The sequence below is a fragment of the Sminthopsis crassicaudata genome, chromosome 5 (genome assembly GCF_048593235.1).
Source record: "Sminthopsis crassicaudata isolate SCR6 chromosome 5, ASM4859323v1, whole genome shotgun sequence".
NCBI lineage: Eukaryota > Metazoa > Chordata > Mammalia > Dasyuromorphia > Dasyuridae > Sminthopsis > Sminthopsis crassicaudata.
Genome location: NC_133621.1, coordinates 193936549 through 193963851, shown reverse-complemented (window position 1 = coordinate 193963851; position 27303 = coordinate 193936549). Strand labels below are relative to the sequence as shown.

The 27303-nt window shown below is 37.0% G+C and overlaps 1 protein-coding gene across 5 annotated transcripts in view; it reads right to left on the bottom strand.

Annotated features, from left to right (window-relative positions):
- CRACR2A (calcium release activated channel regulator 2A) overlaps positions 1-27303 on the bottom strand; it is a 235872-nt gene that overhangs the window by 130240 nt on the left and 78329 nt on the right. For 3 of the 5 annotated variants that reach the window (XM_074269243.1, XM_074269242.1, XM_074269246.1), the window contains one exon: positions 24083-24334. In XM_074269243.1, the coding sequence (XP_074125344.1) occupies positions 24083-24313 (231 nt within the window). In that variant the 5' untranslated portion in view covers positions 24314-24334. Of the gene's footprint in view, positions 1-24082; positions 24335-25176; positions 25326-26081; positions 26160-27303 lie in introns of all 5 variants that reach the window. The other 2 variants (XM_074269244.1, XM_074269245.1) reach the window with 2 other exon arrangements.

Sequence of the window (27303 nt, the reverse complement as noted above, 5' to 3'; positions counted from 1 at the left end):
TTGTCTGGGTATAAAAAGCATTTGTTCCCACTGTAGCACAGCGTCTTATGATCTCCTCTAAAGGAGCATCTTTGTCTAATCCCCATATAATTCTTTTGCAAATCTCATTGGCATTTTCCTTAGCCAGATGTCTGGTCATTATTTCTGTAGCTGAATTTTCTCCAATAGTTCTTTTGACAGCAGTTTGCAAACGTCCCACAAAATCTGCAAAAGGTTCATTGGGACCTTGCTGTATTTTAGTGAAAGCCTCTCCATGATCTTTCTGTCCAGGAAGGACACCCCAAGCTTTTATTGCAGCCTTAGCAATTTGTTCATATATTGTCATGCTATAATTAATCTGTTCCGAATTCTCTCCATACTGACCTTCACCAGCTAAGTGCTCAAAAGTGAATTGTGTGTTAACTCCTATTTCCAAATTGCATCTGACTTGAATTTTACATAATTCATGAAATTCCGAAAGCCATAATAAATTTTCTCCAGGTTCCAGGCATATCCTTGCTATGGATTTCCAATCATTCGGGGTTAGGACTTCATAAGACAAACCATCTAGTAACATTTTGACATAAGCTGATGTAGTCCCATAAAGGGTACAACCTTTTATCAAATCCTTAATTTTATTCAAATCTAAAGGTGCATATCTTCTCATTTTATGACCTACAGAATCAATATTTTCAATCACAGGATATGCATGTATAAAATCACTTATATCCTGTCCTTCTCTCTTAGCTTTAACCAATGCTTTTTCTAATCTTGTCATAGGCTTAGGCTTCTTCACAGGCAATTCTGTTTGTGTTTCTGCCTCTTCCCCTCTTTCTTCCTCCATCTCTGAAGGTGGGGTTGATGTGGGCCTGTCAATAATCTGTTCTCTAGGCAGGGTTGAAGCTTCTTCAAGAGAATCATACCATAATTCCTCATTTAAATCCTCTTGCTCTAGGGAAAGATCTTGATCTTTCCTTTTTTCCTCACACTTCCTCCTCTGTTCATTTTTAGAACTTTTCCTTCTCCTACAACTTGCTTGATAGTTTAAGGCTAATTGAACTATGTTGTAGATATAAAATACTTCTGCAGAAATTGAATGAGGCCCATTTTTTGCTTGAAATTCTTTCATTTCATATCCCACTAGCTTCCATTTATCTACATCTATCTTTTCTTCCTCTAAGAACCAAGGGGATGTGCGTCTTAATGCAGCCAAGAGTTTAGCAATCTGTACCCAGGTTACAAGTAAACTCTGCTCCTCAATTATGTTGATTATACTCTCTATAGTACCACTCCTGAATGGGGGTGGAGCTGAGGTTGCTTCTGGGGCTGGGGATGAGTCGGCTGAGGTCCAGGGATTGAATATAGCTAACATCTGCCCCATTTCAGCTATAAGAGATTCCTGGTTTAGCCCTTAACAAGTTAAGTTCCTTATTTATCTATTAGCACGCTCACTTAATCTTTAACAAAGTTTCCTCGTTACTCACGGTTCTGGGTCAGAGAGACTGAGATCTAGATTGGAAGCTTTTCCACTGGAATCAGGACTGTGTCTGTCCCTGTTCAGGCGCCAAATTGCGAAGGTCTGGTCTAGCTCCTCTTGTCAGGATAAGCAAAAGTCCTTGCCCCACGTTGGGCGCCAATTGTAGCGAGCTGTCGTCTCTAGAAGCTGCCGGATCGCTCTCTGGGAAGAGATCTGCTGTGTCTACTCAAATCTTTCAGACAGATTCTTCTTCCTGTAGTGAACCGTTGTCTCCAGGCAGTTGCTGTTAACTCTTGTCCTTAGAAGTGACTTCCCTTCCTGCAGAGAGCCCCGTCAAGCCTGATGCAATGCAGAGTCTTTCTCTTGAATCCTGGCTCTGAATCTCCTCCAACTCTTATCCTTCTTCAGGCCGATCTGCTCTCTGCGCCCAGTGCTGTCTCTTTTTATCCTCCCAGAGAATGGGCGTGGGATAATGCAAGGGCTTCTGGGAAGAACCACCCCAGCCAATGAGCTTGCCCCCTCTATCAAGTCAACCTGAGTTCTCACCTTGTAATTGTCCAGAAAACCTGAATTCTCACCTTGTCACCATCCAGACAACCTGAGTTCTCACTTAGTAATCCTAACAATGAAGTATATTGGTTTAGATGACTTTGAAGGCTTCTTCAAGCTCTAAATCCTATAATGTAACTTGTCTAAACATCTTATTCTTTATGTATGACATTCTCCCAAGGCAGGCCCATTTAGGTTCTCCTAATTACTGTTCCACCTTAATGTTTCTAATGCACCAGGAAATAGTAAAAACTCGGAGTAATTCCATAGCATACCTAGGTCACCACATAACTCCAGGCTCTGACAATGTTTGCATTTATCACTCTGTACAACTTATTTTTACACTTACATTGACCTAGTCCAGGTAATTGTAACAATGGGTTGGCAGGAGAGAGAATTTTGAGTAGCTCAGATCTTCTATACAATTTTTGCTCACCTATGTTAAATATTCTAAGAAAAAAAATCCCTCATTTAATCTCCCACTTCTTGTGCCTCGTTTTTCAGGTCTTTCCTCTGCCCTCCATTTCTTCCTATCTTGTGGCTTCATAACCACTGGGAAAAGTTGTGAAAGGAAAAATTTGCCTTTTTTGTCATCCTCTTCTCCCTTCTCCCACATTGATCTCCTCTCCTCTTCTTTCCTCTCCTCTCTTCTCTTTCCATCTCCTCTTCTCTTCTATCTTTCTTAAATATTAAATTACAGAAGCATAAAATGCAGGAAGCTATTTCAGAGATCATCTTGTACAGACAACATCCAAGACAACTTTCTACTTGAGAAAACAAAGGGAGTGACTTGTCCTAGACCACACAGTGTCAGATCTGGAACCAGAATTTAGGTATTCTGAATTTAAGAATAATTCTGTTAAAACTAATGAATAAATTATATGGCTGGTGATTAAAATGTAAGCTGATAATTCAGAACTTGGTGAAATACATTAAGGAATTTAACCACCAGATGGTATTGTTAGTTGCTAGCATGATTTTATTCATCCACAACGACCAAGTCCTGGGAAGTCTCAAATACTATCAGCTTGTAATAGGATTTCTTTACCCTTGGTTCATGAAGTAAACAGATTTCAGGGGTTTCTTGAATTTACATCTTTATTTTTACTAACAGTGAATTGCCTAGCATTTCTTTTTATTATACATGCAGGCAACAAACATTCCAAGAAGAGGTTTTTAAACTCCATCAGACAAGTGAAGAAGACCAGGACAACAACAACAACAAAAAAAAAGATTCAAAAGCCTTGTTCTGAAGGGAGTCCTGAGAGACAGCCAGAATCTGGAGGGTGCTCAGGATGTCTGATCCCTCAGTTTTCTCTCTCCTGGGCAGTTGTTCTTATTTCAGTTTTTTGTGGATTCATTCAATCAGAGATCACAGAATCATAAATTTAGATTTTGAGCCGGGAAGGACCTGGAGGTGGTCTAGTCCAAACGGCTTGCCCAAAGTTACATGAATAAGTGGAGAAGCTGGGCTTAAAACAAGGTCTTCTAATTTCAAATTTAGTGTTCTTTAAAGGGGCAGCTAGGTGGTGCAGTGGATAGAATGTTGGGCTTGGAGTCAGGAAAGCTTGCCTTTGAAAGTTCAAATCTGGTCTCAGACACTTACTAGCTGTGTAATTCTGGGAAATTCACTTAACACTATTTGCCTTTGTTTCCTTATTTGTAAATTGAACTGGAGAAGGAATTGACAAATCACTACACTCTCTTTGCCAAGAAAACCCCAAATGGAATCACAAAGAGTTGAACATAACTAAATAATAATACTGGAACAGTGGGGTGCAAGTAATACTGGTCAGAGATAAAATTTTCTGTCTTCACTTTTTTCTTACCTCTCTGTTTTCCAACTTCCCTGTCTCCGTTCTCCCTGGTGAGGAAGTTCTAGGGATTGGCCAAAAGAGAAAAAAAATCTAGAAGCTAGAAGGGTGGACATTGGAATATTTGCTTTTGGATGTCTACGGAAGACTGACGATGGAGGAATAAACAACGATTTGGCCCAGTGCTTCTGAATGGGTGCCAACTCCTGTCCAAATTGTTGGATTCTCTTCTGACGGGACAGAGAACAAAGCAGCAGAGCCCCTGGCTTGCCGCCTGAGTTTCTTACTGGCCCTCAGTGGAGACAGGTAGATTTGCACAGCTGTAACAGAAAGCCACTAGACAGATAGCTTGATGAAGGAAGTGGAAAGAGAACTGGGTTTTTGAGTCTGGTGCTATTTTAATCCTACTGTTAAACAGCTAGATGACCCTTCTACATCTCTAAGATGAGAGTTTGTATTAGATGATTTCTAAGATTCTCTTTGGCTCTAAATCCCATGAAACTATCATCTCCCCCCCCCCCCCGTATCTATCTGCCTCCAAATGGATTCAAATAAGCTTTATGTCATAAAATTCTCCTATCTATTTGGAAGAGGAATTTCTCCCTAAAAGTTCTTTACCCAAACCCATCTCTCATTTAAGGGGAAATCTGTACTTGTTCCACAGATACTGAAAGTGACTTATGATGAAAGAGAAGGAACGATTATGATGCTATTAGTTGGGACAAGAAAAAGGGGGGGTTACCTCTTTTGTGATACCCATCTGAATAATAAAGCAAAAGAGCTAGCAGGTGTGAAAATCCATAAAACAACATGCAAGAGCACTTGGCAATATCCTGTGGCAATCTTCTAGCAGATCAACCATTAAATTTAATTTGGCAGGTAGCTACATTAAGAGAGACTGTGATGCACATCAGAATGAGAAGAAGGAATGATGGGGAAGCCATTTGGAAGAATTAAATTAAATATGATGTTTTTTAAAAGAAGGAGAGAAGGACAAGGGAGTAGCAGAGATTGTAGACATGCATCTGTTTAGCATCCGACTTTATCTATAATCCATAAACCATCTGTCTTAAAAACTATGTTGGAAGGTGAGTAGAGGATTTTTAGAAAAGAGAGACTTTATTTTGCAAGGGAGACATTTATTAGCTTCGTGTAAACAAATATCACTATGTTAGAGGTAGTATATACAAGCCAACTCAGATTCTCCTCTTCCATAGGCCTTCCAGGAATGACTGTAATAATCTCCCACCCACATCTTTCTTTATCTTTATTCTTCTCTAATTTTTACCTCCAACATCATGATATACACATAGAGCATTATGGCTGGAAGGAAATTTCAGAGCTTATTTAGTCCACTCTCCTATTTTCAGGATCATTTTCATTTAAACTATCACACCTACATTAATTTAAAGCTCATCAGGAAAGACATCTGTGTCCTTGCTGTCCCTCACTCCATTATTTTCTAATATCAACGCTCATAAATCTTTCTAAATGTCTTAATCCAAATCTTTCTTGCTATATCTCAAGTTTATTTCCTGCTTCTTTCATCAGTAAAAATGAATGCCAGCTGTATCATGTTACCCAAATGATACATCTTAATATACCTGCAGATTATTATTGAGTGAGTATCCCTTTAACATTCTCTTTCTTTATTGATAATTGTCTCCACTCACAAAGCTAAAAGGGTGTGGCTGCCAAAGTGATATTGCAGGATATTTCTCTGCCAAATATGTTGGTGCTGAATGGTGGTTCCCTGTTTCTTCTAGGATAAAATACAAACACCTGTGTTTAGACTTAAAAAATCCTTCCAAGTTCAACGTATCCAACCTTTTCCAGGCTTGTTATACATTACTTCTCATATACTCTTAGGCCAGGCAAAAAGGGGCTTTTTTTTCTTCCTCACATACAAACTTCTCTGTGTTTTGGTACAGTCTAAGCTCCACATCCAGCATGAAATCCCTGCTGACTTTGGTCCCTCATAATCCTCGGCTTTCTTTAAAGTTCAGTTTAAATGCCATCTCCTAAGGCCATGAGAGCCTTTCCCTCCCTCACCCAGGTTGAAAGTATCTCTCCCCAGAAAATTATCTGACATTTACTTTGTATCTATATAGATCCATGTTGTTTCCCCTAATCAGATGTAAATAATCTTGTTCAGGGCTAGGGCTGTTTTATTTTAGTCTCCAAATCCCTATACCAGAGTGTTTGACATAAAGTAGGCATTTAATAAATGCTTATTGATTACATAGATGGCCAGCTTTAGGGTCAAGAAGACCTGGGTTTTCACATGCTTCTTCCCCTATCCCAATAAAAACATAGGTCAAGAATAACAAACTATGACCAGTTATAGTAACAGGAAATCAAAATATAAAAATCAGAAGAGAAAAAAACACAAAAACAAAACAACATTGTCTGACATCAAGGAGATTATGTTTAAAGGCTCTATGTTTTTTAACAAAAAGCAAAAAGTAATCTTTATTCTACACATCTCTTATCATCCTTCAAAAGAAATATAAAATTACATATTTTTCCACTTAGCTTCACAATACCCACTCAGAATTCAGTTACACACACACACACACACACACACACACACACACACACACACACACACACATTGTGTGAAGGGAAAATATGTGTACTTCTTAACTAATGGAGTAAGTAGGAAGGAAGGCTTAGATAATTGTTCACTTTGCAAGTGGGAAGAAGAAGACCTGGAAATGCCAGATTTCCAATTCAAGAGTTTATCTAGTAGGTCAATGACTCTTAAATTTATTTATCCTGGGATACCCTAATTATCATGCCATTCATATCTTCTTCTATAATCCCATGCTCCCCTGCTATTCCCCTTTCCCTCAAGAAAGATAAAAAATTCCTTGAATAAGACCTATGGTCTGACCTTAGGGCACGAACACTAGCTAACTGCTTCTGTTTCACTCAGACTGAGATCGTTTTAAGAATCAAACATATCTGGTTGTTGCTGTTGTTTAATTATTTTTCAGTAATGTCTGACTATGTGACCCATTTGGAATTTTCTTGGCAAAGATACTGGAGTAGTTTACCATTTTCTTCTCCAACTCTTTTTACATATGGGGAAACTGAGGCAAATAGGTTTAAGTGTTAAGGGGACAGATCTGAACTCAGAAAGATGAATCTTCCTGATTCCAAGCCTGGAATTCTATACATTGTGCTACCTACTTGCATTTATGAACATATTTAAAGAACCACCAAATGGAAAGGAGGCTAATTCACCCCTTTCATGCATGTAATAATCTGCCACCATTGTTAAACTATTCTTTGGAGTTTGGTGAACTACAATATCGGTAAATCCCTTAAAAAACTCTAATCATATTTTCCTTCTGATCTTGAATTTATTTGTTTTTTTTTCTGGTGCATTTCAGATCAGAATGAGGTTCAAGTTATCCCACTCACTTAACCCCTTTCTCCACATTTCTATATTTTTCTTTCAAAATCTAATTAAAATTGAATGGATGTCCATCAATTGAAGAATGGTTGGATAAATTGTGGTATATGAATGTTATGGAAGATTATTGTTCTGTAAGAAATGACCAACAGGAGGAATACAGAGAGGCTTGGAGAGACTTACATCAACTGATGCTGAGTGAAACGAGCAGAACTAGGGGATCATTATACACTTCAACAATGATACTGCACGAGGATGTATGCTGATGGAAGTGGATATCTTCAACATAGGGAAGAGCTAATTCAGTTCCAATTGATCAGTGATGAACAGAACCAGCTACATCCAGAGAAAGAACAATGGGAAATATGAATTTGGACTACTTGCATTCTTGTTTTTCTTCCCAGGTTATGTTTATCTTTCTGAATCCAATTTTTCTTGTGCAACAAGAGAACTGTACAAATATGTACACATATATTGTATTTAAGATATACTTTAACATGTTTAACATATATGAGACTGCCTGCCATCTAGGGGAGGGAGTGGAGGGAAGGAGGGGAAAAGTTGGAACAGAAGGGAGTGCAAGAGACAATGTTGAAAAATTACACATGCATATGTTCTGTCAATAAAAAGCTATTAAAAAATTAAAAATAACTTCTACTCCTTTCTCCTTCTTTCTTCCCTGCTGCGTTTCTTTTTTCTTTCTTTCTTTCTTCTTTTTCTACTCTTAAAGCCATAGAAATAGAAAATTTAAATTACCTTTCCCCAAGGTTTTCTGCTTGTCCTTTATTACTCTCCTAAAGAAATTAGGGTTCTTAAGAGACCCTAGTCTCTTCTCCCCCTATTAAAATGCAAGTGATTGATCACTGTTTAACCCTTGCTTGTGTATTTACCTTTGTAGATTTCTCTCATCTTCTAATTTTGCATCTCAAAATTTCTACTAAATCTGGTTTTTTCATCATTCTGAAAGGGCTCATTATCTCTCCAGATTCTTCTTTTTTTACCCTGAAGACTAAATATAATCTTAAAGGACTAATTTTTTGTAGGCTCTTTTGCTTTCTCAAAAAATGTATTACAAGATTTCCTCTCCTTAAAAGTATTAGCTGTCCAGTGTTTTGATCATTTGCAATATTTCCCATTGACCTAGAATCTGGATTTGGTTGATGATATTCCAGGGAAATTTCATTTTGGGTTATATTTTATGAGAAAGCCAGTGGATCCTTGTCATTTCCATTCTGATTGTGTCTCTGTCTCTGTCTCTTACTGTCTGTTTGTCTCCGACTATGTCTCTTGGGCCTCCTCAGCAGTCATTCACAGGACAGATCCCACTACTGATCAACATGAGAACTTTGACCTGCTCTGACTTGTTCTTCTTTAAGCAACTTGGTGCTCTCTACCCTCCCCTGCTAGCTTGCTAGGGCCTCAACATGATGCTATCATCCTTAGAGCAGACACTTCTTTGACTTTAACCCATATATCACAGAATTATTAAACTCAAGTCATCTACCAGTCTCAATCTCCCCAGTTGCAGCAATCAGAGGCATGAACCACCACACCTGGGTTTAATAGATTTGGGTTGTTTCTTTTATCATTTTTAAAAATATGGTAGCCAGGTTTTTTGTTTGGTATGGAGAGAGTCCAATAAGTCTTAAATTATCTTTTTTATTTTTTAGCAATATTTTTAGCAATACCAACAGTAGATTCCATTCTTTCCCTTTGGATGAGATGAGATAATCAGGCATTGTTGAGTCCTTACTTTGATTACCTGGAGTCCTACTACTCATTTATACTTGCCCTGATACATCTCTACTCAGAATGCCAAAAGGTTTAAGACTCCCTGGATCATTTTGATTTAGAGGGCTGTGGTCTTTAGAATCATCTGGAATCTCAGGTCAGATTGTTGCAGACTTCTAGCCCTGGACTTTTCCAGCCAGAACACTATAATTCATGGCTCTGATTATAGAGAATGATCAGACCCCCACTGGTCTCTGATTTTCTTACACCCTCTTTCTCCAAGCACTAAGGTCTCTCTACTCCATAAATGAGTTCAAAAGATCTCGAGGTCCTCTGAAGGACTTCAGATCAGAGTACATCAGCTCTTGTATCCCGTGGGTCTTGGATAACAGGAATTATGTTATGGTCAGAATGTTCAGCGCTCTATAGGTCTCTGAGTACCCTAACTACTTCCTCATCTTAACTTCCTTCTTCCCATTTCAGAATGTTGCAGGTTCTAGAGACCTCTGAACCTTCTACGGTGCAAGGGCTGGCAGATAATTTATCTGACATGCTGTTTCTTTTGAGCTTATTCTGGCATTCCTGACGGAGCAGTTCCACAGTCTTCTGGCTTTCTTTTTGTCAAGTTTTGGACTGAGTAAAGCACTTACTGCAGCTTCCCTTTGGATTTATTGATCAGTATTCTGTTTGGTGTTATTTTAAAACCTTTTCTAGAGTATATGTAGAAAACACTCTAGCAGGGGTTCTCAAACTACGGCCGGCAGGCCAGATGGGGCCCGCTGAGGATGTTTATGAGGCCGGCCTGGTTATGGCAAATGGGCTGAGGGGCGGAGACAGAGTGCGAGGTTTTGTTTTTACTATAGTTCAACCCCCCAACAGTCTGAAGGACAGTGAACTGGCCCCTATTTAAAAAGTTTGAGGACCACTGAACAGTGGCTCCTCTGTGACTTTCCATACCACCCTCTTAACTGGAAACATATTTCTTTTAAAAGAAAAAAAAACTCATCTTACTGGAAAATTTTTATATTATTATATCTGGGGGAAAAAAGGAATTTATGAGATATCCTCTCTGAGGACTCTGAATGGAGTTCCTATTAAGTAAGAAGGATTGGGCATATGTTGGCAGCTACATGGCACAGTGAATAGAGCACTGGTCCTCAAGAAAAGTCCTAATTTCAAATCCAGGTTCAGTCATTTTCTAGCTGTATTGCATTGGTCAAGTCACATAACCTTTTTCTGTTTTAGTTTTCTCATCTGTAATATGAGATTGTTGTAAGGATCAAATGAAATAATTGTAAAGTATTTAGCACAGTGACCAGCACATAGTAGGTACTCTAAAATGTTAACTATTATATGTACCAGAGCGATTCTGTTTGCAAATTATCCCCATAAGTAATATTAATGTGTAATCTCTTATATTCAAGACTATCTCTGATCAAGACTTCTGCTTATCATATACAGCTAGTCCATGGTAAAAACTCTTGAGGATCCTATTTGTCTTAAACCCCTAGTCACTTCACAATTGGTTAACAATTCAATTCAACAAACATTTGTTGAGTACCTACTGTGTACAAAACACTTTCCTAGGCTCTAGTAGTGATAGGAAGCTTAGATTTCTATGTTCATGAAACCTATGACATAGTAGGAATATAAAAAAATACACACAAATAATTAGAATACACACTATTAAATAGTATAGCATAAGTACATTAGAAAGTTACAAAAGAAAGTAATATATGAGGTTTTAAAAGAAAGATCATTACCATCTCAGAAACATTAAAGAAAGCCTCAAAAAGAAGTATCTAAATTGGGCTTCAAACGAATGGAGCACATTGTAGGCACAAAGAATGGCATAAACAAAAGTAGGGAGGCAAAAAAAAAAAAAAAAAAAAAAAACACAAAACATATTTTGAGGACAGGGAATCGTTCGGTTCAACTGTGGTATAAATTCCATGGAAGCCTTCAACTTTTTCTTTGGGTCCATACCCAGTTCCCACTCATTGCTCCTCCATTGTCTGTTGAAGCAGAGATTATTGTAAAGATCAGGGCCCCACACTTCTGATTTCCCATGTGCCCAAGAGGAAGCTCACAACAAACTCTGGCAAAGGAATATCTCTCTCCAAAATCTAATCTGTATAGCCAGACCAAGGATATAGACCAGTCCGCCTCTTGGCAGATAGACTGGCATAAGAGATATTGGAGTACCAGCATAGCTAACCCTCATCCTTGCCCCTTTACTAAGCTCTGTCCTTAGAGGCTCTTTTTAGGTTTTTGTTCGGTAGAATTAATTTTTTATTCATTAGAGTCTGATGCCATGCCGTACCTTAAGTGAATTAGAGGGAACATTGCTTGTGTGTAGTATTCTCATAACTCATATATAACTAGAGTAAACATTATAATCTCTATTTTACAGATAAGGAAATAGAGTCTCAGGAAGGTTGAAAGGGACTTCCTCTTGGTCATACAGCAAGGAAATGTCAAAGCTAGGGAGTCCTTTCAACTAATTTTTTCTCTATCCATCTCTCTAAGCCTGCCTAAGAAAATACAATATCTCACTGAGTCTGTTCTCTTTTCTGCTCTAGAAGGAAGGCCCTTTCTTTTAGCTCCATTGGGTTTATCCTACTCAACTTAAAACTTCCTGCCAGTTTCTCTCCTAGCAGTGTGCAGGCTAATCTAGCTGTGAGTAAAGAGATGGGAGTAATATCAATAATGCGGTGAAATCATGCAAAGGAACAGACCACTGCTGAGATCCACAAAGTAGTTGGGCAGAGGCAGGATCATGCCCACAAGGAATTGAGAGTTATTTTTACCACAGACAAATTACAATACACAAAAGTCTTCCATAGAAATTTGAAAGTTGATTGCTTATTTTTCTTGAGAGCTGATTGATGTTTCTTCACATTAGCACATCTTTCACAGTCTATAATTACAGCCTGTATAGACCCAATAGATACATAAAGAGTTCAGAAGTTAATAATAGGAAGATAGGAAATGAACCTCTGATTTCAGTGATATCAAGAAGGTAAGAAAACTCCCTCAGAAATGCAGGTCAGCACAATTTCTGTGATTTATAAATTTAGGATTTTACAGCTTTAAAGGATTGAGAAATTTGCTGGAGTCATATAGAGCTTGTATATATCAGAAGCATGACTTGGACTCTGGACCTGGAGGCAATGATATCTGAATTCAAATGTGGTCTCAGACACTTACTACTTGTGTGATCCTGGACAAGTCACTTAAACCTGTTTGCCTCAGTTTCCTTATTTGTAAAATGGGCTAAAGAAAGAGATATTAAACCACTCCATTGTCTTTTTCAAGAGAACTGCAAATAGGGTCATGAAGAGTTGAGCATGACTAAGTAGCAGTGTTTTCAAAGGATTTTTATCCAGATCAATCCTGTGAGTTAGGCTATTAGAAATAAAAATACAGCTGTCAACCCTTAGGAGGGTTATTAGCTTTGTGATTTCCCCAAAATAGCCATTCTTGCCTCCTACCTAAAATCATTACCTGGTTGGAGGTGAGGGAGTAAAGTTGGAAGAGTGGGAAAAAATGTCTGAACTTACTTCTCTTTGATTTTGCCTGTTTTATTTTAAGCTTATCCCTTAGTATTCTCTTTTCAATTTTTTTAATCTTTTAAATCATAAATACATTTAAAATTCATCTGTCCCTCTCGTGGCTTCAAACTATTAAGCAAACTATGAATAAATTTTAAAAATCCCTTAATACATATCTCCATAGTCTGTAAAATATAAATTCTCACACAGTCATGTTCAAAAATGTATGAATCTTTCTGCATTTTGGCTTATCATTGCATTGATCAGAGCTCTAAAATCTTTCAAAGGTTATTTTTTTCCTCTCTATAATATTTCTATTATTGTACGAATTGTTCTCCTAGTCCTGATCACTTCACTCTGCTTCAATTCATAAAAATCTTCCAAGTTATTTCTGAAATTATTCATGTCATCATTTTAATGGCATAAAAATATTCTATTATATTTATATAACATTATTTATTTAGTCATTCCTCAATAGAATACCCCCTTAGTTTCCAAATTAGGGCTATCTCACTAGCATTCTTTATGCCTCATCTCTTCTCCATTAGTGTGGCTGATTAAGAGTTGATTATACTATTTAAAAACACCCCCACAAATCTGTGATGGTTAATTATGGAGTTAAGAAGCATGAATTGAGGTTTGTCAAATGTTTCCAAAAGTACTTTTGTTATTAGCTTCTGATGCACAGTCTAATGCTTTGTTCCATCATTTCAGTCATGTCTTCCTCTTTGTGACCCCAGATGAGATTTTCTTGGCAAGGATACTGGGGTGATTTGCTGTTTCCTTTTCCAGCTCATTTTTCAGATGAGGAAACTAAGGCAAACAGGTAGAAGTGACTTGCCCAGAATCACACAGCTAGCATGTCTGACACCACATTTGAACTCAATTCTTTCGAAATCTAGACCAGAATTCTATCAACTGTGCCATCTAGCTGCCCCGTCTAATGCTAGAGATGTCTCTACAAAATAGAAATAAAATACACATCATTAATTGTTATACATTTAATCTGAATATCATAGTAAATGGGTGACAATCTCCAATCCTTATTTTCTCCTTTAGCAAAAAAAGATGGTGGACAAAACTACAGTAGAAGCCTTCAAAGGATGAACCCTGAGACTGAGAGAGACAGGCAAGATATAGACTTTCATCCAAAGTGCCAACTTGGAATCCTCAAGTCTCACCCCAAAGCAAGCATCGTGTTTAAGGATAATAGAGATATTGAATCATTTAATCATCCGACTTCTGTCTCTTGTAAAAAGATAACTATTTTTTAGACTGGGCGGAGCCAAGATGGCGGAGAAGAAACACACGACTCAGTGAACGTCCTCACTCCCTCACAACCAATTAGATAAATTAAGTCTCAGAATTAGCTCAGGACTGATAGATACCACAAGGACTGGAAGCACGACTTACCAGCTGAAGAGAATCTGGAGTTTCAACAGGAAAGGTCAGTTCCCAGGGGAGGAAGAAGAGAGACCAGCACAGACGGTGGGGTAGGGGCACGCTGCACCCATTGCGCTGGGAGGGGCTCTGGGATCAGAGAAGCCACTGAGGTAAAGGAATCTGGCACAGGCTGTTAGCTCTTCTCTGCTAATTATTTAGCAGTTCAGAAGAGAAAGCCAAAATATTTTAAAACTCGGATTAGATTTCCCCTCCCCCCCTCCCCCATCCTGGAGGTGACTCAGCAGACTCGGCACCAGGGGGTGTGGCCTCAGCTCCCACCTGAGAATAGTTAAGAGATTGACAAGTGGGTGGATACGGCCCAAGGCAACACACACTGCCTAGCTGAGCTGGAGGGAGTGGAACTCAGCTCCAGGAAGTCCCAGAGAAGCGGAACCTTTGAACTAGGGACCGCGGTTTCTGGCAGACACTTCCAGTTTGAGCGCAGGGGCTTTTCACGTCACCTGCTGCAGACACCCGCTCCCCACCCGGACACATAGGCTGGGCTTTGTGCTGCCTTCACTGTTCAGTCTCAAATCTCAGGGAAGCCTCTAAAACACAGCGCCCTCGGCACAGCAGTGCTGGTCACCTCTGAGGCACTTCCAGGAAGGGGGTGGGGAACTCTCTCCCAGAGCTCTATCTTAGCTCAGGCGCAGGAGCCGCTGCATCCATCCGGTCTGGGAGGAAGCTGGTAAAGAAGTAAATAAATAATTTCCTACCCCAGGGACAGACCCCAAAAGATTTTTTTAAGTATGAGCAAAAAAGCTAGAAAAACCATAGATTCCTTCTATACAGAGAAAGAGCGGGTATGCAACCCCGAGGAAGTTAACAGCAAAGATTCAGCAGACAACAACCTAAAGGGGAACGATTCCTGCCCCCCATCACATAACTCTCTCCTAGAAGAAGCTCTTAAAAAATTGAGGGAGATTGAAGAAAAATGGGGAAAGGAAAGGGAAGTTATGATAGAGAATAACAACGTCCTGAAATTGGAGTTGGAAAAAATAAAGAATTCACAGGAGATGCAGGGAAACAAAATTAGTGAATTAGAAAAGGTTAAAAAAACACAGGAAAGTAGGATTTCTGAATTGGAAAAGATAAAAAAGTCTCAAGAAAATAGAATTTCTGAATTGGAAAAAGAAAATAATTCTCAAAAAAAAAAATTAGGGAAATGGAAAAAAATTCAATAGAGCAAAATAATTCATTTAAAAACGAAATTGGGCATTTACAAAAAGAACTAAAAACTGTGAAAGAAGAAAATAACTCCTTAAAAGTCAGGATGGAACAAATAGAAATGAATGATTCACAGAGAACCCAAGAATCAGTCAAACAAAACAAAAAAAATGAGAAGCTGGAGAACAACGTCAAATACTTACTGGGAAAATCTATAGACCTGGAAAATAGATCTAGGAGAGATAATCTGCGGATTATTGGACTTCCAGAAAACTATGACCAAAAAAAGAGCCTAGATTCTATTTTACAGGAAATTATCAAAGAGAACTGTCCAGAGATAATAGAAACAGAAGGGAAAGTAGATGTGGAAAGAATTCATCGAACTCCTTCTGAAATAGACTAAAGAACACCACGGAATATTGTGGCTAAGCTGCAGAATTACCACACAAAGGAGAAAATCCTGCAAGCAGCTAGAAAAAAACAATTTAAATACCAAGGTGCCACAATAAGGGTCACCCAAGATCTGGTTGCCTCCACATTAAAAGATAGAAGGGCCTGGAACCTGATATTCCGTAAGGCAAAAGATCAAGGACTGCAACCACGAATGAACTACCCAGCTAAGTTTAGCATCTTTTTCCATGGAAGAAGATGGTCATTCAATGAAACAGAGGAATTCTATATGTTTCTAAGAAAAAAACCAGACTTAAACAAAAAATTTGATCTACATCCACAAGACTGAAGAGAAACAGAAAAAGGTACACAGAAACCTTGAGAACTGTAACTCTGTTGTGGGTATATAAAAAGTACTCAAGGATAATTTGATTTTACTGATATAAAAGAAAAAAAGGGGGGTGTAGTAAAGGGAAGGAGGTCGGTTCAGAAAAAGGGGAAGGAATGATAAAAAGAGGGAAACTACATACCAAGAAGAGGCATAGAAAATACACCATATCTGAGGGAACTTAGTGAGGGGGAGAATCATTGTGTGAATCTTACTCTCATCAGGAGAGGCTCAAAGAGTAAATAATTAACATATTTGTTTTTTAGAGAATTTTCTCTCACCTCATTAAAAGGGGGAGAGGAAAAGGGAAAAGGAAAAGGAGAATAAGTGAAGGGACTTGGAGGGAGGGGGGAGGGATCCTAAAAAAAAAAAAAAAAAAAAGAGGGAGGGTTGCGCGTCACAAGGGGGGGTCTGTAAATTAAATATAGGGGAGGGGGATCAGGGGGGTCAAGGGAAAAAGCATAATCTGGGGAATAATATGATGGCAGGAAATACAGAATTAGTAATTTTAACTGTAAATGTAAATGGGATGAACGATCCCATCAAACGGAGACGGATAGCAGATTGGATCAAAAAGCAGAACCCTACAATATGTTGTCTACAGGAAACACACTTAAAGCAGGGAGATACATACAGAGTAAAGGTAAAAGGTTGGAACAGAGCCTATTACGCTTCAGGTAAAGCCAAAAAAGCAGGGGTAGCTATCCTTATCTCAGATCAAGCAAAAGCAGAAGTAGAACTCATCAAAAAAGATAAGGAAGGCAACTATATCCTGCTAAAAGGTAGCATAAATAATGAAGCCATATCAATACTAAACATATATGCACCAAGTGGTATAGCATCTAACTTTCTAAAGGAAAAGTTAAGAGAACTGCAAGAAGAAATAGACAGTAAAACTATAATAGTGGGAGATCTCAACCTTGCACTCTCAGATTTAGACAAATCAAACCACAAAACAAACAAGAAAGAAATTAAAAAAGTAAATAGAACATTAGAAAAACTAGGTATGATAGACCTTTGGAGAAAACTGAATGGCAATAGAAAGGAATATACTTTCTTCTCAGCAGTTCATGGATCCTATACAAAAATAGACCATATATTAGGACATAAAGATCTCAAAATTAAATGTAGGAAGGCAGAAATAATAAATGCCTTCTTCTCAGATCACAATGCAATAAAAGCTACATTCAGTAAAAAGTTAGGGGTAAATAGACCAAAAAGTAATTGGAAACTGAATAATCTCATCTTAAAGAATGACTGGGTGAAAGAGCAAATTATAGAAACAATTAACAATTTCACCCAAGATAATGACAATGATGAGACATCATATCAAAATCTTTGGGATGCAGCTAAAGCAGTAATAAGGGGAATTTTTATATCTTTAGAGGCTTATCTGAAGAAAATAGAGAAAGAGAAGATTAACGAATTGGGCTTACAACTTAAAAGGCTACAAAAAGACCAAATTATAAACCCCCAACCAAAAATTAAACTTGAAATACAAAAATTAAAAGGAGAAATCAATAATATTGAAAGTAAAAAAACTATTGAATTAATAAATAAAACCAAGAGTTGGTTTTATGAAAAAGCCAATAAAATAGATAAACCTTTGGTAAATTTGATCAAAAAAAAGAAAGAGGAAAATCAAATTGATAGTCTTACAAATGAAAAGGGGGATCTTTCCACCAATGAAGAGGAAATTAGAGAAATAATAAGGAGTTACTTTGCCCAACTTTATGCCAATAAATTTGATAATTTAAGTGAAATGGATGACTTCCTCCAAAAATATAGGCTCCCTAGATTAACAGAGGAGGAGATAAATTGCTTAAATAGTCCCATTTCAGAAAAAGAAATAGAACAAGCTATTAATCAACTCCCCAGGAAAAAATCCCCAGGGCCAGATGGATTCACATGTGAATTCTACCAAACATTTAAAGAACAATTAGTCCCAATGTTATATAAATTATTTGAAAAAATAGGGGATGAAGGAGTCCTACCAAACTCCTTTTATGACACAGACATGGTACTGATACCTAAACCAGGTAGATCGAAAACTGAGAAAGAAAATTATAGACCAATCTCCTTAATGAATATTGATGCTAAAATCTTAAATAAGATATTAGCAAAAAGACTTCAGAAAATCATCTCCAGGATAATACACTATGATCAAGTAGGATTTATTCCAGGAATGCAGGGCTGGTTTAATATTAGGAAAACTATTAATATAATTGACCATATTAATAATCAAATTAATAAGAACCATATGATCATCTCAATAGATGCAGAAAAAGCATTTGACAAAATCCAACATCCATTCCTAATAAAAACTCTTGAGAGTATAGGAATAAATGGACTATTCCTTAGAATAATCAGGAGCATATATTTAAGACCTTCAGTAAGCATAATATGCAATAGAAATAAACTGCAACCTTTCCCAGTAAGATCAGGAGTGAAACAAGGTTGCCCACTATCACCATTACTATTCAATATAGTACTAGAAACGCTAGCCTCGGCAATAAGAGCCGAGAAAGAGATTCAAGGAATTAGAGTAGGAAATGAGGAAATTAAACTGTCACTTTTTGCAGATGACATGATGGTATACTTAGAGAACCCCAAAGACTCTGCTAAAAAGCTACTAGAAATAATTCAAAATTTCAGCAAAGTGGCAGGATACAAAATAAATCCACATAAATCCTCGGCATTTTTATATATCACTAACAAAATGCAACAGCAAGAGATACAAAGAGAAATTCCATTCCAAACAAATGTTGAGAGTATAAAGTATTTGGGAATCCATCTACCAAAGAAAAGTCAGGAATTATACGAGAAAAATTACAAAACACTTGCCACAAAAATAAAATCAGATTTAAATAATTGGAAAGACATTCAGTGCTCTTGGATAGGCCGAGCGAATATAATAAAGATGACAATACTCCCCAAACTAATCTATTTATTTAGTGCTATACCAATCAGACTCCCAAGAAACTACTTCAATGACCTAGAAAAAATAACAACAAAATTCATATGGAAGAATAAAAGGTCGAGAATTGCAAGGGAACTAATGAAAAAAAACTCAGAGGAAGGTGGTCTAAGTGTACCTGATCTAAAGCTATATTATATAGCAGCAGTCACCAAAACCATTTGGTATTGGCTAAGAAATAGACCGGTAGATCAGTGGAACAGATTAGATACAAAGGACAAAAAAGGATACAGCAACCTAATCTTTGACAAACCCAAAGATACCAACATTAGGGATAAAAATTCATTATTTGGAAGAAACGGTTGGGAAAACTGGAAATTAGTATGGCAGAAATTAGATATGGATCCACACTTAACACCATATACCAAGATAAGATCAAGATGGGTCCATGATTTAGGCATAAAGAGGGAGATAATAAATAGATTAGAGGAACAGAGGATAATCTACCTCTCAGACTTGTGGAGGAGGAAGGAATTTATGACCGGAGGAGAACTAGAGATCATTATTGATCACAGGGTAGAGGATTTTGATTGCATCAAACTGAAAAGTTTCTGTACAAATAATACTAATGCAAACAAGATTGGAAGGGAAGTAACAAATTGGGAAAATATTTTTAAAAACAAAGGTTCCGACAAAGGTCTCATTTCCAAAATATATAGAGAACTGACCCTAATTTATAAGAAACCGAACCATTCTCCAATTGATAAATGGTCAAAGGATATGAACAGACAATTCTCAGAGGAAGAAATTGAAACTATATCCACTCACATGAAAGAGTGTTCCAAATCACTACTGATCAGAGAAATGCACATTAAGACCACTCTGAGATACCACTGCACACCTGTCAGATTGGCTAAGATGACAGGAGCAAATAATGATGAATGTTGGAGGGGATGTGTGGAAACTGGGACACTAATACATTGCTGGTGGAGTTGCGAAAGAATCCAGCCATTCTGGAGAGCAATCTGGAATTATGCCCAAAATGTTATCAAACTGTGCATACCCTTTGACCCAGCAGCGCTACTACTGGGATTATATCCCAAAGAAATACTAAAGAGCGGAAAGAGACATATATGTGCCAAAATGTTTGTGGCAGCTCTTTTTGTTGTAGCTAGAAACTGGAAGATGAATGGATGTCCATCAGTTGGAGAATGGTTGGGTAAATTGTGATATATGAAAGTTATGGAATATTATTGCTCTGTAAGAAATGACCAGCAGGAGGAATGCAGAGAGGTTTGGGGAGACTTAGATCGACTGGTGCTGAGTGAAATGAGCAGAACCAGAAGATCACTGTACACTTCAACAACAATACTGTGTGAGGATGTGTTCTGATGGAGGTGGAAATCTTCAACATAAAGAAGATCCAACTCACTTCCAGTTGATCAATGATGGACAGAGGTAGCTACACCCAGAAGAAACACTGGGAAGTGAATGTAAATTGTTAGCACTAATATCTGTCTGCCCAGGTTGCATGTACCTTCGGATTCTAATGTTTATTGTGCAACAAGAAAATGATATTCACACACATGTATTGTACCTAGACTATATTGTAACACATGTAAAATGTACGGGATTGCCTGTCATCGGGGGGAGGGAATAGAGGGAGGGGGGATAATTTGGAAAAATGAATACAAGGGATAATATTATAAAATATATATATAATAAAAAATTTTAAAAAAAAGATAACTATTTTTTAAACAACTTGTCAGTTGTGTGTTGTATATAGCTGCTTCTCAAGTATAAATATAGTGTCACTCCAGAAAATGTTTTTAAATGGTCTTAGAGATAAAATACAAAGTGGGAAATGTGTTTTTCAAGGGTTGCACTAAAGGTTCCATTTTCTCTATGAATTTCTAGGTGAAATTATGACTAATACAAGGGATTTACATAAGACACTAAGGAGAATTATTTAATAATAATAGCTAACATTTTATATACATGTACTTATAAATATTTATACACCAACATATATTTATAAATACATATTTATAAATTTAAGTTTTGTAAAGCAATTTACAAATATTATCTCACTCTAATATCACAACCATTCTGGGAAATAGATGATATTATCTCCATTTGACAGGTGAGGAAATTGAGGTAGAGAGAGATTAAATGACATAGTCTGAGCATATGGAATGGCTATGATTTCAGAAAATTAAGAAGGTGAGCAGTTCTTTCTATGATAATATAATGTAGTACTATCATGCTCCTGAAGCAGGGGGATAGGCAGCATGATCTCTGAAGATTCCTTCCAGGCCATTTGGTGGTAATATAATTAGGAACATCATATAAGAGATTTAAAACTAGAGGGACTTTAGAGATTAATGCTCTCAATTTACAGATGGGGAAACTGAGAATCCAAGAGATGAGATCTGCTCAAACTCATCCTAATTAGAAGCAACACTGGAGTGGAATTCCAAATAGATATTGATGTAGGACTTAGAGCTCCAATTGGAGCCTAGAGCCTATCCAGCTCCCCTCATTTTTTTCAAATAAGAAATCTGAGGCCCAGGGAAGTAAAATAAATTGCCTAAGCATTGTGGTTGGTAAGCTGCAGAATCAAGATCTGACACATTATCTATCCTTCATATCCATAATACTCTTTCTTATGTATGTATGTATCATTCCTCTCTCTGCCCATTGGCTTCTAGTTGTAAGATTCAGACATTTTAACCTGGCATCCAAGGTTCTCCATCAAATATTAACCATCTTCCCAGTTTGATTGCAACCACATATTTGGTGTTCCATTCTGAATGGATCATTCTGTCCAAACCATCTTTCTCAACTGTGCATCCTCATGCTGCCCCTTACACCTAGAATTTCCTCTATCTCTCTAGGCATTCTCAATTCCTATGCATTCCAGAAATTCTCATTCCAATGCCCTTCACCCAAAAATCAATCTGCAGGGTTGATGATAACCATCTCCAATAGACTAGATACTTCACTTTGCTTTGCAAAGGAGGATGGTACAATGGATAAATTATTGGAATTAGAATCAGAAAAACTTTTCTTTGAAATGGCTTCAGATACTAATTAGCTCTATGGCCCTGGTCAAGTCACTGTTTCAATTTCCTCATCTATACCAGGTTGTTATGAGAGTCAAATGAGGGAACATATGTAAAGTGTTTTATGAACTTTAACTTGCTTATGTAAATGGTAGTTATAGTGCTTACCTCAAACTATAATTATGTAATTAATTTTTTACCCATTTTTACCCATTCCCCTAATAAAGCCAAGGATTAGGTCTTATCTCAGTTCTGTGTCTGCCCCAGAATCGAGCATATCTTAATTAAAATGAGTTAAATAAATGAAAAACTAGGCTATTTTGATCATTCCAATGATCTAAGGCAATTCCAAGTAAAAAAATGTTGTCCACCTGAGAAAGAATTGAGGAATTTTGAGTACAAATTGAAACATATTTTCTTTCTCTTTGTCTTATTCTCCTACTCCTATCCCCCAATATGGCTAATATGGAAATATGCTTGGAGTGACTTCTTATATATAACAGTTACTGTATTTCTTGAATTTTCAATAGGTAAGGGAAGAACACAGGGAGGGAAGAAGGAAGGCAATTTGGAATGACTGAAAAATTTTTTGAATGGTAAACTTTTAATATTTTAATATGATAAAATGCATAAAGGTTAAAAATAAAACAAACTGATTAAATTGAATGAACTGAATTGCTTCAGAACTCTTGAGATATTTTCATGAACTCAAAAATGGAGGCAGATAGCATTTCTAATTTATACTCAAAATTTAAGCTAACTCACTCTTCCCTTTCTTCCTTCTCCAAGGTCATAAATTAACTGAAGCAGTAAGGTATCCTGAGAGAGAGCCAGGAGGTGATATGTGTTAAGCCAGCCAAACCATCAATCACCACTTGAGTTATCACCTTCCTTCAGACTGAGATGGAGAAAGCCCAGGACCCGGAGCCTAAGAATGCTGGGAATAGTTGTGGTCACTATACTACCAGCCCCACTTAAAGCCAAAGACTAAAAATCATCATTAAGGAGAATGATCCCTGAGAAGAATAGACCCACCTTCCCTCCCACCACCAATACTAAGAACTAATCAACTGCCATTGATGAGAGGGTAAATCCAAGAACCTTGGGAATAGTAGCCATGTCCTCCCTTCCCTCTGAAGAGTGAAGAAAAATAAAATTCTCATCACCCAAATAAAGTTCTCATTTTGGCATTGTCAAATGGCTTAACATCATAAATGGATATGGTTTTATCTCTGGGAATAACAATAAACAAGATGTATTGCCATCTGCTTTCCCACTGCACCCTAAGGACCATGGAATCTTTCTATCTGACTGCAGCTGAAACTCATCTATGTATTGTCTTCCTCTGTCCTTGAGAGAAGGGGCTCACTGTTTTGTTTTCCTATAGGTATCCCTAGCATTTAGCAAAGTGCTCTGCATATAGTAAGCTCTCAATGGATGCTTTTTCATTTATTCATTCATATAAAGAAGAGCAAACTTTACTCAGCTATCCTGACCTACATTATATCCTTTAATCCCCAGTTTTTTAAACCATGGTTCGTGACCACATATAGGATTTTGTAACTGAATATTGGGGTTGCAAAATTATGATTTATTATCAGTAAATGTTTGATTTGTACACCTATTTTATATTTATACATTCCCAGAGTTGCCTAAAATTTCTAGGGCAAAAAGGTATCGCAACTGGAAAAAGTTTAAGAAATCTTGTTTTAATTATCAGTATAGGCTGCTCCCAGACAAACTCTAAATCCCTTTGGGTTCCAAATCTGTGTTCCCATGATCCTCCAGATTCTAGAGAATGCTCATTTGTGGATATTTGTGGGAGAGGGGAATAGGGAAGAAAATACACTTGGTTTTTTTCTTCTTGGGAAATACTAATAATTCACATTTCTATAGTGTGGAACTTTTCTTATGGAAACTCCTGAGGCAGTGTAAATACTGTTATCCTTATATGTTCAGTGGGTGATTTATTTATGACCATATAGCTAGGAATTGAGCCTAGATTTTCTGATAGATCTGTGAATGTGTGTGTTTCCCACTGTGCTTTATAGATGTCATCTTTTTTATAGAAAGAAGTCATTAGTGATCATAGGGATGGAGAAGGCTGCCCCATAATACCATCAGTCTAACTCAAATCTCCATGATAGCAGGTTAACTCTCACTGGCCTCAGAAGCAGATCCTCTTACTTGCATGTCCTTCCTGGCAATGAAGCCTTTGCCCTCTCTGTCACAGGTCTGGAAGAACTCCTTAGCTTTCTTCAACATGTCCAGCTGGCCTGGGTCTTGTCCTCTTGTCCCACTCCACTGCGCATCCTCCAGAAAATTGGGATTGGTCTCATTCCCCTGAAGTGCAAGTGTGGCTTTCCCAGATCCTCGAACTGCTCTCTTTTTAGGAGTAGTCATCAGATCACTATCCATGGTCTAGATCTGCTCCTGCACCTGAATGAAAAAAGACAAGAAATAGAGAACTGAGAGGTAAAGGGGTGGGGGAGGCAGGGAGGGAAGACTGAGAGAGGATGAATATGAAGAGCAGAGCAATTTATCAATGGTTCCCCAACATCTCTTAACAACCACTTCTCTAATTAGCTACTAAAATTCAGAAAAGGGAGAAGAAAAAAATGGCTTAAAAGTTTCTATCATGATGTCTCATAAAACTAGAATATCTAATTGAAGGGGGGAAGGAAGGAATAGTATAATAATGAAAAGCTATTTTCATATTGAAAGGTAGATAAAATGTCCTACTCCCAAATCTACTCAAAAATTCAAATGAATCCTTCCTCAAAAAGTTCATAAACTATTAGAGCAGGAAGGAAACTTGGAAAAGCATTCAATCTAATTTTCTTCTTTTTACATATAGGTAGTGACCTTTCCAAAGCTATGAAGAGCAGGAATTACTGAATCTCAAGGTGGGAATGTTACTCATGTACCTCTACCATGGACAAGCCTTTTACTTCCATGAGGGAATGCTCTATTTTATAAAGGCAATTTATAGGTCAGGGGAGAGAAGGGCCTGAGGTTAAGAAGACTGGAATACCCTTCTAGCCTCAGATATTATACTAACTGTGTCCTGGAAAGAATAATTTAATCCCATTTACCTCAGTTTCCTCAAAGTGAGAGAGAGAGAGAGAGAGAGAGAAAGAGAGAGAGAGAGAGAGAGAGAGAGAGAGAGAGAGAGAGAGAGAGAGAGAGAGAGAATGAGAATAACAGCAACCACTTCCCAAGGTTGTGGATCAAATGTGTGAGGATCAAATGAAATATTTGTAAAATGCTTAGTACAGTACCTGCCATAGAGTAAGAGCTTAATAAATGCTTGTTTCTTTCCTTTCATGAAAAATAGCTTTCCCACTTCAGTGGTAATATCTTCCCCATGCATCAATTGCTTAATTAACACTTTTTTTCCTTGCTATAGTCAGTGCTTTAGCTTCAGAATCTAGAAACATCAGAAAATGTCATTTTCAAAAATTGAAGCAAATGAAAATCAGCAAATAATGAATGAGATTAGCTGACCCTATAAGTCACCCAGTTTAAGAGGTAATTTATAAGTGAGCTGCTGATGAGATTAGGTTAAAATGATAAAATGTAAGAAATGGAAGGGAGATTATCTAATCATTTGTTGTTGTTGAACCACAAGAACAATCTCAAGAAAGTATAAAATAACAAGAAATCCCAGAACTGTTCAAAAGACAAATGAAATCCATAAGTCAAGAAAATAGGAAGGAAAAAATATTAGAATTGATAGCTTTCAAAGCAGAACAAGGGAAAAAACACAACTAGGCTGGTTCCAGTTTACCTGACCAAAAAAAAAAAAAATGGAAATTTTCTCCAGTCTCAATTCATAAAATCAAGAAGTCTAACAGAGTAAAAACTTTATGAATTATCCTGGGAAATGTGATACAGAATGATATCCCTGAATCAAAGAATGAAACTTCAGTATTCCTTCCCCATGCATGACCTTTCACTTTCTGTCAAGGAGTATTGGTCATATTTACCAATAATTTTCTGGGACATACGGAGGAATTTTTCTTCTGCTTAAGAATGAAAATAGTATTTATAATTAAAGGATAATTTAAAGGAAATGAAGTATTAACATTAAAAGAATACATGATTTCTATAAAAGAAAAACAAAGACAGGATGTATAGAGACAAGTGTTGTTCATTCAATTTTTCACTTGTATCTGACTCTTACCACATTTAGAATTTTTGTTGTGAAGATACTGAACTGGTGTGCCATTTCCTTCTCCAAATCATTTTACAGATGAGGAACCTGAGACAAATAAGGTTAAGTGATTTGTCCAGGGTCACACAAGGAGTACAGTCTGAAGCTAGCTTTGAACTAGTGAAGATGAGTCTTCCTGATTTCAAGCTTAGTACTCTGTCCACTACACCACTTAGTTGCTTCTTGTTCTTGTTGTACATAGAATATAACTCAGTACCTGTTTAAAAAAAAATCTCCCCAGAATATAAAAGAACTGTATTCTTTTGAATACAGAAAACTAAGTATTAGTAGAAAGAATCTACAAATCACCTCCAGAAATGATAGATTTCTCTGTTTCAAACATGTGTTAAAATTTAAAATTCCAATGACAAAAAAATTCTATAAGCAATAACAAAAAATCTTTTAATGCAAAAAAAAAAGAAAATTTGAATAACAATTATGAACTCAGAAAAAAACTTCAAAAGGATATGAAATAGTATATGAATATCCCTTCCACATGGTGACTTTCTCAAACATGGTTTCAATATATGCAGGGCAGCATAAGACATTAAATGGAAATTTTGTAGAAGCTTCAGACAACATACAAAGGCCAGCAAATGACACACCAAAAAATTTTAAAACTCAGAAATGCATAATATGTGTACAATATTATATAACATAAACCTAAATTTTATAAGGTACTATAAACATCCCAAAAATGAAAAAGAAAAAATCAGACTTCTTTGGTACAAAGAAAGAGCCAAAAAAAATTACATAGTTTCCACACTTTTAACCCCATCAATGTGGAAAGGAATTACTGATTTATGAAAAGCAAAGGGATTTAAGATATAATCTAAAATGACATATGCTCCAAACATGACTCTAATCACTAATGAAACCACTAAAGTACTAGAAACATTCCTAAAAATCAACAAAACCAAAATATTCTAAAACCTGAGTTTTGAGCACATTATTATCCTTATAAATACCTCAGCCAACAGAATTACAAAAAAGGTAATTAAGTACAACCACCAAAGAAAGTACAAGTAGCAAAACAAATTACTCCATCTCTTAGAAACTATTAGAAAAATGGAATGCTAGGGACATCTATGTGAACTTGTTTTTTTTTAAAAAGCTACAAAAGAAGTACTTTTTAAGAAATTATAAGACAAAGATCAAAGATAAATGTAAAGAAAGAGAAAATGTGATAATG